Source organism: Gracilinanus agilis, chromosome 4 (genome assembly GCF_016433145.1).
Source record: "Gracilinanus agilis isolate LMUSP501 chromosome 4, AgileGrace, whole genome shotgun sequence".
Taxonomy (NCBI): Eukaryota; Metazoa; Chordata; class Mammalia; order Didelphimorphia; family Didelphidae; genus Gracilinanus; species Gracilinanus agilis.
Genome location: NC_058133.1, coordinates 28048164 through 28060324, shown reverse-complemented (window position 1 = coordinate 28060324; position 12161 = coordinate 28048164). Strand labels below are relative to the sequence as shown.

Genomic DNA, 12161 nt, shown 5'->3' with positions numbered 1-12161 from the left:
CATTTAAGAGTGATCCTAACAGGTTTTAGAGACAGCTTTTGGGCTATATCAAACTAACTACTGAGGGTCAGAGATGGGTAGTTTAGTCAGCTTTTGGGAAACACCTAGTGAGAACTAGGGAGCTGGTAAGTTAGCCAGAAGACTCAAAGGCTCCCTCTTCCGAGGGATGTAGAGATTTTTTGCTGACTACATAGATGCCTTAGAGTTAAGGAACCCTTGTTCTGATCCTCAGTTTGTATCTCCACTTATAACAAAACGTATAACAAAAGAGATACCGATTTTATATAGCAATTGTCTCCAAGATGTTTGTGCAACTGGCCAGTGAGATAAAGTTATTCTGCTTTACTCTCACTAACCGGAGGTTAGAATACCTGGAGATCCCGGCTGGGTATTTAGGGGGATCCCTAAGTGGATCTGCCACTATCCCATCTGGCTCTCTCTTCCCCATGCTCTTTTTTTGCTTCCTGGACCCTCAGCACTAGCAAAGTGACAGGAATTGAGGAGACATAACCATTAAGCAACTTGTCTAGATTCACACAGCAAGAATCAGGTCTTCCTGACTCCAAACCCAGTGCTCTAGAGATTACTTAAAGTATTTGACCTAGTGGAAATGAATAAATGGAATTAATGCATGACTAAAAAAGCATTTGTTAGGTGCTAATTGAGCCAAGAACTGTGAAAGACAGCCTCTGCTCTCAAGGAGCTTATACTCTTAAAAATCGAATCAACTCATGTCACTTGAGGTGTTCAAAACCCACATAGTGAAGGAGCAGCCATGGAGGAGCATTTTGGTCTTGGCAATTTCAGGGATGGTGACTAGAGCCAGGGAAGAATTGTTAAACAGGCCCTTCCTAGGAGCCATGGTCTACTAAATGCTGTGAAAGTAAGACATTCTGACTTAAAAGGTAAAAATATTGAAACAAGTCTATGTGGGAGTAAATCCATCAAACTGACTCAAAGACTTGATTCCATCTCTGAAACAGCATGCTACCCTGCACCAGAAGATTTGTCTGCTTTACTTTTGTATAGCTAAAAATGATGTGTAGCACAATACTGTAGTAGGAACTTTTGATTGTTTACAAGAAGAAATAAATGTTACATGGTTTTACATATAGCAGCTTTAATTTTTAAAATGTATCATCAAAAACTAAGTCAATCAGAATGACAATATGATTTCAGGAGTCACAACTGAGGTACAAATCAGAAGAAAGCATTATAAAAAAGGCAAGAATGGGTATTGTATTTTGTCAAAGGCTTTTTCTGCATCTACTAGAATAATCGTATGATTTCTGTTGGTTTTGTTATTGATACGGTCAATTGATAAGGTTTTCTTAATACTGAACCAGACCTGTATTCCTAGTATAAATCTCATCTGGTCCTTCTGATTAAAAATACAGCTAGGCAAATCCGGCCTCAGACACTTCACAACTGTGTGACCCTGGGCAAGTCACTTGACCCCCATTGCCTACCCTTACCACTCTTCCACCTATAAGTCAATACACAGAAGTTAAGGGTTTAAAATAAAAAACAAAACAAAACAAAAAAATACAGCTAGGAAGTGTCTAAAGCCAGATTTAAAACAGGAATTCTCATCTTCAGGCCTGGCTTTCCAGCCACTAAGCCATCTAGCTGCCCCTCACATTTACTTCTGACACTGATTCCAAACACCAAGACATTTTATTCTTGTACTTTTATTCAAAAATTTTTTTCTGAAAAACTCATTAAGAGTTACAAGTAATGTTGAATACAAAATCCAACAAGCTTCCATTAACTATCTAATGTGTACAGAAGCTTATAAAAATTAAGAAACAAATACTGATGAAACACTGGCTTTATAGGCAGCAATCTGGGAAATTCAGGGAACTCTAATATATATATCATTTATTAATGCATTAGAAGTGGTATGAACCTAGAGCTCTATGAGACCCAATGAAGATTCAATTGGAAAAGAAAAGACTTCAAAATATGCCAAAATATGCACAGACGGGAAAAGTTGAGAGTATAATCCCTAGCTCCCAGTTAATTGATTGCTTTTTAAAGATCAGTATTTCTTAAAATAACAATGAAAGTCAGTCCTTATCCCCCAAGAAAGCTAAATGAATTATGATACATTAATAGAATTGAATATTATTATGGTGTAAGAGAGGAACATAATGAATACAAAAAATCATAGAAAGAGGTACATGAACTAATGTGTAATATTCAGAACAAGAAAAATAAAATGCACTATCCCTGCAACAATGTAAATGAGAACAACTGCCACCCTAAAAGAAGAATTTTGCAAAATGATAAAGAAAAAGTTTGGCCTTAAAGAAAATAAACTGCCCCTTGCTCTTTTGCAGAAGTCAGGAGTATTATATAGAGCACCAGATTTTTTTGAGATATTGATCTGGCTTTTTTCTTTTTCCTCTTTTTCTTTTAAAAAATATTTTTGTAAGAGATGACTCTAGAAGAAAGGAGAGGAAAAAAACATGTGATATAAAAACAATAGACATTGATGCAAATTATATATACACGTGTGTATTCACACACACATAAACACTTCAAAAGATATTCTCCATTAAATAAGTGGTCAAAGAATAAAACCAGTTCTCAAAAAGAAGCATTACAAATTATTAACAACTATATGACAGAATGATCCAAATCACTAACAGTAACAAATACAAATCAAAAATAGCCTCAGGTTTCACCTAGCAAAGTTGATAAAGTTAGGAATAGTCAGCTTTAGAAGTTATAAAAAGAGAAAAAATCTTTATAACAAAAGACTCAGACAAAGGTCTAGTTACTCAAATATACAAGGAGCTAAATCAATTGTACAAAAAAATCAAGCCATCCCCCAATCAACAAATGGGCAAGGGACATGAATAGGCAATTCTCAGATAAAGAAATCAAAACTATCAATAAGCATGTGAGAAAATGTCCTAAATCTCTAATAATTAGAAAAATGCAAATCAAAACAACTCTGAGGTATCACCTCACACCAAGCAGATTGGCTAAAATGACAGCAGGGGGGAGTAATGAATGTTGGAGGGGATGTGGCAAAAATGGGACATTAATGCACTGCTGGTGGAGTTGTGAATTGACCCGACCATTCAAAAGCCTGACTGAGGACCACAACCCTGTAGCACCAACTGTGGATGCCAGGAACCACCAACTCTGTAGCTCCAAGTAGAGCTGGAACTGAACCAACAATCCTTTAACACTAGCAGAGCCAGGGCTAATCCTGTAGTAGCAGCTCTGCAAAGAGTTAAACTGCCAGTGCTGAGTCAAAGGAATAAAGGAAGAGATGGAGCAGGGCAGGATACCAAGATATGACATTGTATGTATGTGAGAGTGGAGGCATCACTACACCAAGCCTGAGGAAAAGAACACAGCATCCAGAAATAAGTCTAGGTCTGACCACCCAAAACCAACTAGGGCAGAGAGAAACCCAGGCTATTAAACCATAAAATTACCTATCAAGGGGAAAAGCTGATACTTTTTGAAATCCAGCTCCACAATCAGAGAGAAGGGAGTTAGGAAGTAAACTATTGGAAAAATAAAGTGGATGGGGGACTGAAATTATCTGAAGAAAAAAACTCAAAAGACCTAGAACAAAAGCAGAAAAATCAACAGGGAAAACTATTAATGGAAGGAAATATAGTCTCCAGATTTAATAAGCAGGTTTAGGAATCTATGAATAAATACTTCAAAACAGGAAAATGATCCAATACTTGATGAGACAGAGTTCTCTGGAATGTGAAGAGAATATGGAACCACAACAGGCTGTTCCTGAGTGTTCCAAAGAGAAAAAAGAATTGTGAGAGAAGAATTAAAAGCCTATGTAGGAAAAATAATGGGCAAAATGGAAAGAAATCTGACACTGCCTCACCACAGAAACAAAAGGGGAACAATAAATTGAGAATGCAAATACACAGAAGTGAAGACCGATCTTAAAAAAGAGAAGGGAAAAAATTAACATTAAAATAAAATATGCTCATTAAGCAATAAAAACATACTGATCTCAAAGACAGAATACATAAGAATAATCTAAGGATCATTGGTCTCCTAGAAGAGGACAACCTTGAAGAATAAAATCTTGCCCAAGTAACAAACTCCTAAAAATCAGAATGGACCAAAACTGTAACACCATAATGAAGGAAATAAGATAACGGCCCAAAACCTCTAAACACAGAAAAAGAAATTCCAATTGAAAAAATTCACAGGTCACCTCCAAAAGAAAATTAAGGACAAAAACTCCAGAACATAGAATGACTAAATTTAACAATTCAATTCAGAAGTAACAAGCTCTGCAAGCAATCAAGAAAAAGACCTTCAAATACAAAGAAAAAGACATTCAAATAATACAAGATTATATTCTGCACCCATTATAAAATGTAGGAAGGAATAAAATAATGTGTTCTGAAGAGCAAGGGAATCTAGAGTGCAGTCCAAAGTAACCAACCCTGAAAATCATACAGAAAAAAAAGATGTATATTCAATAATAAAGAAGAATTTTAAACATATTTTTATTTTTATTTTCAGAAAATTTTTTCTTGGTTACATGATTGATGTTGTTACTCTCCCCCCCACCCTCCAACCACCCCCCCCCATGGCTGACACACATTTCCACTAGTTTTTACATGTGTCATCAATCAAGATCTATTGCCATATTGTTGATAGTTGCACTGGGGTGGTTTTTTTTTTCTTTTTTTAATTTTTATTTTTTAAACATAGTTAGAAATTAGAAGTGAAGAAATTACTCCTCAAACATCTGAAACAATAGAAATGCAAGAGTGAATAAATGCAACACACAAGGACAACAAAAATTAAAACAAAGATACCAGGACTAGTGAATGATCAAGATGAAATCACAGTAAAATCAGAATGAAAAGTAAAAATAAAAATATATTATACAGTCATATGCTAAGAACACAAAAGAAATAGAGAATACCTTCAAAAACATCAAAACTATTAGAAGATCAAATAGAGATCTCAAATAATCCAGTCTCAGAAAAGGAAAAGATCTAGCTGTATATAAACTACCAAAGTTGTTGGTATAAAAAAAAAAAAAAACACTCCTGGTCCTATTGGATGCATAGGATGATTCTATCAAAATTTTAGAACAGTGAGTATTCATATTCCACAAATTATTCTCAAAAATTGAGAAAGAAAGGATCCAATAAGGATCCTTTCTTGAGACAAATATAGTTCTAGTACCTAAACCAGGGAAAGATAAAACACAGAAAACTATAGACCAGTTATTATTAGTTAACACAGATTCAATATGTTTAAACAAAATCCTATGAAACTACAGTGATTTATCCAAGAAATCATTCATTATGATAAAGTGGAATTTATACTAGGAATGCAAGAATGGTTCAACAGTTTTTTTGTAGTGGCGAAGAATTGGAAATTAAAGGGATGTCCATCAACTGAGGAATGGATGGCTAAACAAACTGTGGTACATGTTGGTGATGGGAATATTACTGTGTTATCAGAAATGATAAGCAAGATGAACTCAGAGAAAGCTACGAAGAACTGCAGGAACTGATTCAGAGCAAAATAAGCAGAACCAGGAGAACACTCTACACTGTAATAGCAATATTATACGATAATCAATTACAAAAACTTGGCTACTCTTAGCAATACAATGATCTGAGACAATCCTGAAAGACTTATGACTGCGAATGCTATCCACCTCCTGAGAAAGAAATAGTTGGAGTTGGATGGATGCAGATCAAAGCATACTATCTTTCATATCGGTGTATTTACAGCTTTATTTGGGGGGTTTGGTTTTGTATGAATATGTTCTCATGAATGTGTTTTGCATGACAATAAAAATAAAATTTTTAAAAATGAAGAACAAAGAACTAAAGAAACAGAAACAGAAAATGTTCGTGGGTAGTCTGTGCCAATATAATAAAATTGACAATACTACCAACATTCATTTATACTATGCCAACCAAATACTTTTCAGAATTTGATAAAATAAAATTAATTTGGAAAAACAAAATATCTAGAATATCAAAAGAAAGAATGAAAAGAAGTAGGAAGAAAAGGAGAATAGCACTTGCAGACTTCAAACTATTATAAAGCAACAGTCATCAAAACCATCTAGTACTATTTGTTAAAAAATTTAACATACCAAGACAAGGGAGATTCAGAAACAATAAAACTTATCCACTGCTTGATAAAGTGAAAAATAAAAATTATCTAGGGAAAAACTTCTTTTGTGATTAAGAGAGAAAAGGGAGCGGGAAATGAAGAGGAAGGAGGAAGAGAGAAAGGAAAAGGGAAAAGGGAGAAGGTAGGTCAAAAAATATAAACAAACAGTTCCCAAAAGAATTACAAAATATTCATAGCCACATGAAAAAATGCCCCAAATAACTAATAAGAGAAATGCAAATCAAAACAACCCTGAGATTTCACCCCACATCCTGAAAACTGACAAAAATGACAACAAATGATAAAAGTCAATGTTGAAGGGGTTGTGAAGGCATAGGCACATTAAGACATTTTTGATAGAGCAATGAAATATAACACTGGAAAGCAATTTGGAAAGCAATATAAAGTGACTAAAATATCCACCCATACCTGTGAACCAGAGACTCTAATACTGGACTTATACCCTACACAAGTAATGGATAAAAGGAAAATTCCCATATTATACCAAAATAATTATAGTAGCACACTTCAAGACAGCTGGACTACAAAGTAGATGTAAAAACTGGAAACAAAGTAGATGTTCATCAACTGGGAAACTGCTAACTAAACTGTGGTATGTGAATATAATGGGATGTTACTGTGCTGTAAGAAATATGTGATAATTACATAGAAAAATCCAAATGAACTGATAAAGATTCAAGTAAGCAGAGCCAAAAAAAAACAAAATACACAATAGCTACAGCAACGTAAATAGAAAGAATACCTACACAATCAAAAATAAATGTAACAAAATTATAAAGATCAATCTAAACCTGAATAAAGAGATATGAGAAGGCAAACCCAAACAACACTTTGTTAAGATGAGAGAATCGCAGATGTTATATGTTGCACATGGTTTTGGACTTTTTCAACGTATCAACAAATTGTACTGACTTTTTTTTCCTTATAACTTGTATGTATTATTAATGCAGAGTAAAATGAATAGAACTGAAAAAACAATGTATAAAGCAACAACGAAGGCAAGCAACTTTGAAAGATTTAATAATTCAGATTAGTGCAAAAGACCTGCTCTCCAGCTTGTTACAGAGGAAAGACTCAGTATAAGATGAGACATAATGTTTTTGGACATAGCCAATGCAGAATTTTGTTTTACTTAGCCAAACATGTTTTAACAAGTATTTTATTTTTTTCTTTTTCAAGAGGGATGAAGGAAAAAGACAATTCCTACTCTTAAGGAGCTCATAGTCTAATGTGGGAGACAATATACAAACAATTATGTACAAACAAGATTTACACAGAATAAATTGAGATAAAGAAGGCACCAGAATTGAAATCAGAAAAAGCTTCCTACATATACTGGGATTTTGGCTGGCAGGAAGCCAGGAAGCAGAGATGAGAAGAAAGAGTCAGTAAAAATGCCCCAAATTGGAAGACAGGAGTATCTTATTTAAGGAACAGTAAATGAGGCCAGTGTCACCTACAGAGGTCAATGACAAAAAGAAAGGCCTCCATATATACCAAAAAACTTAGAACAGAACTTTTGAGCTAACAAATAAGTGGAAACAAAGAAGATATCCAATGACTGGGAAATAGCTAAAAATAAGTATGATACATGAATGTAATAATGATTACTGTAAGATGTAACAAATATGATGAAACAGAAAATCATGGAAATTCCTAAATGAACAGTTGCAAAACTGCATAAGAACTAATAAAACAACAAGGTTACCACAAATGGTTACAAAAATTTAAATAGAAAAACAAAACAACTGAAACATTGCTGAATAATTATAATGGTCAAGCTTAGCTCCTCAAAAAAAGAATATGAAAAAGCACACACTGTATTTGTAGAGGCTGGGGGCAGTGGGCACATGTTGAGTTTTTTGGGATTTTTTTTTGCAGAACCAGAGAGATGGTCTATGGCAGTGTTGGGCAAACTATGGCCCGCAGGCCAGATGGGGGCCCCCTGAAATGTTCTATCCCATCGTGTGACATTATTCCTAATCTGATGAATACAATGAGGAGGATACAATACAATGAAACTTTGAAAGAGTTGCCTTAGAAACAGACTGACAGATGAGCATTTCCTTTCCTTTGGCCCCCTCATTAAAAAGCTTGCCCATCACTGGTCTATGGTACATTCTAATGGCAATTTCAATTCCATTTTTATTTAAACCCTTGTACTTCGGCGTATTGTCTCATAGGTGGAAGATTGGTAAGGGTGGGCAATGGGGGTCAAGTGACTTGCCCAGGGTCACACAGCTGGGAAGTGGCTGAGGCCAGGTTTTGAACCTAGGACCTCCTGTCTCTAGGCCTGACTCTCACTCCACTGAGCTACCCAGCTGCCCCTCAATTCCATTTTTAAGCAATATTAAGCACTGAATAGAACTGAATTGTTTAACTAGAGTCAAAACTTGGTAGAGAAAAGTGAAGAGAAGGGAAGGCAAAAAGCAGGTCAAATGGCCTAAGAAAATCTTGAGAGGCAGAGATGTTAAGAGTCTTTTTTGCAAGCAGAAAAGCCCAGGGAAAAGATTCCTAGAAGTGAGCCTCATTCCAAAGTGCTATTCACCATAGTTCTTCCATTAATTTCCTAGATTTTCTCACAAGATTGTATATTACTGACATACAAAGTTTCAAGAATCTGAAAACCTATCATATGCAGAAAAGACTAAAGTTGTCTTTGGACACAGGTGGTAGAACTAGGAACAAAGAATGGATATTGCAATAAGGGAAATCTAGGCTTGATGAATCCACCTCTTAACATTCAGATATCTCAAAGTACTGCCTCAATAAGGAGGGAGACAACCTTAATTAGTTTTCCCTCTAATGGAATCAAATCTAAGGAAAGATGACTTTCTTTTTGTCAGATATGTATAGAAGGGATTGATTCTTCCTGAAGTCTGGGCTGGACAAGTTAATTTCTCCAGTTCCTGGCAAAGTTTTATGATTCCAGATAGGAGAGATTCCAGTTATTCCGTCGGCCAAAACCTCCTAATAGTAAGGGCCAAAGAAAAGGAGGCAGTAGGATAGAGTGGAAAGCAAAACAGATTTGGAAATCAGAGGAGCTAAATCAGAATCCTGACTTGGCCCTTTACTACTTAGGTAACTTTTGACAAGACATCTCACATCTCTGGGTCTATTTCTTCATCTGTTGGACTATATGATTCTCAGATCCCTCAGAGGTAGGAATCAAAGATTTTGTGAATGTGGAATGTAGCTAATAGACACACTGGTCATTCAAAAACAATTATATGGACTAATATGAAGAATAAGAAATGTGTTTTTGGACATGAGCAATGAAGGCATATATTTTGCTCGTGTAAGTAATGAGATACAAAAATTAAATATTTCTTTCTTTTTTTCCCACTGGGTGGAGGAGGGGGAAAAGGGGAAGAAATTAGTATTTTGTAGCTGAAAATAATAATTTTTTTAAAATGTACTGGCTCCAGGTTTTGTTTTTCCCCAATATCATCATAAAAATATAAGCAGTTCTCACTTTTACCATAATGTACTCTTGGAAATGATGACCATAATGATAACACAGATTCCATTTTCCCACTGGAGAAATGTCTAAATTGTTATAATTGGTTTGTATTCACCGCACACCAAGCACATGGCATCAAATAAATCAAAGATAAATTTAACAATATGTAACGAAAACAAATAGCATAAACTATGTCCATAAACATTTTAAATGGACCAATTACATTCCAAGTCATAAAATTTTACATCTGGAAGGGAACTAAAAATAACCATGTCTAACCCCTTTTTTTTGACAGAAAAGGGGCTAAGTCATAGTAGAGGAAAGCACTTTGCCAAAGGAACTATACTAAGCTCTAAAGACACAAAGAAAAAAAGCAAAAACCATTCCTTTCCCCAAGGAGATTGATTACCCTCTAGTGAGACAACATATGAATGAACAAGTACTTATACAAGCTACATGCAGAGGAGAAAACAGACCTCACAGGTAACCCCAAGACACATTTCACTATATACTGCTATAAACAAACTGGATAAAAACTGTATTTAGTTCATATTAATATTGTTTGCTTTCTTAGACTTTAGAAGCCCTTTTGTAGGGAAAAAAAAGAGATATACTTTGTATGAGAGCACATATAGAGGACTACTTTCAGATTCAGATTTGAGTCCAAGCTTTGTTATTTACTAGCTGCGGGGTCTTGGGCAAGCCAAATAACTCTCAGTCTCAATTTTTCATTTGCAAAATGGGGACAACAGTACTTGTATCACCACCTTCACAGGGTTGTACTAAGGGAAGAACACTGCAAACTTTCAAGTACTATGAAATTAGGAGTTATCACTGTGGACAAAATTCCTTCCTCTTCTCTAAGTCTCGGGGTGCTAATTTCTAAGAAAATTGATTGGACTAGTTTAATGTAGGATTTTTTGATTTCTAAAGTCTCATTCACCTCTAAATGTTATCTCCATTGTTGTAACCTACTTCTTTTGGGAAAAAAAAATCCAACCCAACAAAGTTTGAGATGTCTTCTTTTTCTATCAAATTATCTTATGGCAAGTAAGTTGGTCAGTTATGGAAGATTTTTCTGAATCTGTTCATAATTTCTTATTATTCTCGCCAAAAAACTACTAAATACAAAGGAAAAGAAGAGACAGAATATATTTCAAAGTAGTGTGAATGGAAGGAGGTTAGCAGAGGAAGAACAAAACCACAGGGCTGGAAGGAATTTTCAAGTCTTGTGCAACTCCTTCACTGTCCAGATGCAAGAAACAAAGGACAGGAAGAAAAGAACTTTCCCAGTGCCACCAAGTCAGTGAAGAGTAGAGATGGGGATAGAACTAAGGTAGAGTTCAATTCACCACACCAAGCAGGAACAAATTTTTTTTAATTAACAAGAAGGGTTGTTCAGAGGTGTGTCTGTGCATGCACACCATGACAACTTAACAAAAACACCTTCTTCATCCTACCTAGAAGGGTCTATGCTTCAAGAACCAGAATGGGCAGATGAGAGAAATACAGGTGTCAACTTTGAATGAGCAGAAATATAGGTGTATCAAAAAACTTCTGGAAGACTTTTATTATCTTTGTAAGAGCAATGTTATATCTAACCAAATTAACGGAAATAAACCTTGTATACAATAGTTTCATTCAAAAAATTTTATGTCTATGAGGATAAATGGTAGTGTCGACTTTACAAGAAAAGAGTATAAAGAATATAAAGAATTTTCTATTTTTCATTCAGGCTTTCCAAGAGAACAATAATTCTATTTTGTATGGATTTTTAAATCTCCACTACAGACTTTGCTCTTCTCTAATGAAGTCTTATTTATAATCTCAAAAACAACACTGTATGGCCACCCAGATTAGGTTGGTGATTCCAACATTAAACACAGTAACAAATATGTAACCAATAAGAAGAAAGTCCTAAATATCCTAGAGGTTAATCTGAGGGGCAATGGGCTATAAGTCAGACTTACATAAAACCTGTGATCTACATACACACTTAGTTTAGCTACTGGTTATAAACACATGGATATGCTTCTGGATAAATACAAGAGATATTATATTCCTACAGAGGAAGCCATGTGTATTGAGGTTTTATTTCTTTAAATCTACGGTATGCTAAATATGAGGGACACTCAGAAAATCCTAACATCAAGGTGTTGCCACAACATTCAGGAAACAATAGCAAAAGCACTTACCACCAAGTCCCAGTTATTCTGTTCAAGCAACGTAATAGCTTCATCAATGTTTTCAATGCCAGTACATGCCTAAAAAGGAAGTAAACAAAAATATTTAGATGGGGATGAGGCAACAAATAGTTATTAAAGTATAACAATGAAATCACCAATTCTAACCATTGTACAACATAGCTAAGTAACCAGATCCATTAAACACTTAAACAAAATATACACCAAACCTATGTAGTTAGTGATTCCAGAACTAGAATTGGAGTCAGGAAGATGGGAGTTCAAATCCAGCCTCAAAAAGTTAATAGCAGCATAAGCCTGGAAAGGTCACTTAACCTTTCTTTGCC

At 35.0% G+C, this 12161-nt stretch overlaps 1 protein-coding gene across 1 annotated transcript in view; it reads right to left on the bottom strand.

Annotated features, from left to right (window-relative positions):
• FAF1 (Fas associated factor 1) overlaps positions 1-12161 on the bottom strand; it is a 433472-nt gene that overhangs the window by 355606 nt on the left and 65705 nt on the right. The window contains exon 2 of the mRNA XM_044674693.1: positions 11827-11895. Within this exon, the coding sequence (XP_044530628.1) occupies positions 11827-11895 (69 nt within the window). The remainder of the gene's footprint in view (positions 1-11826; positions 11896-12161) is intronic.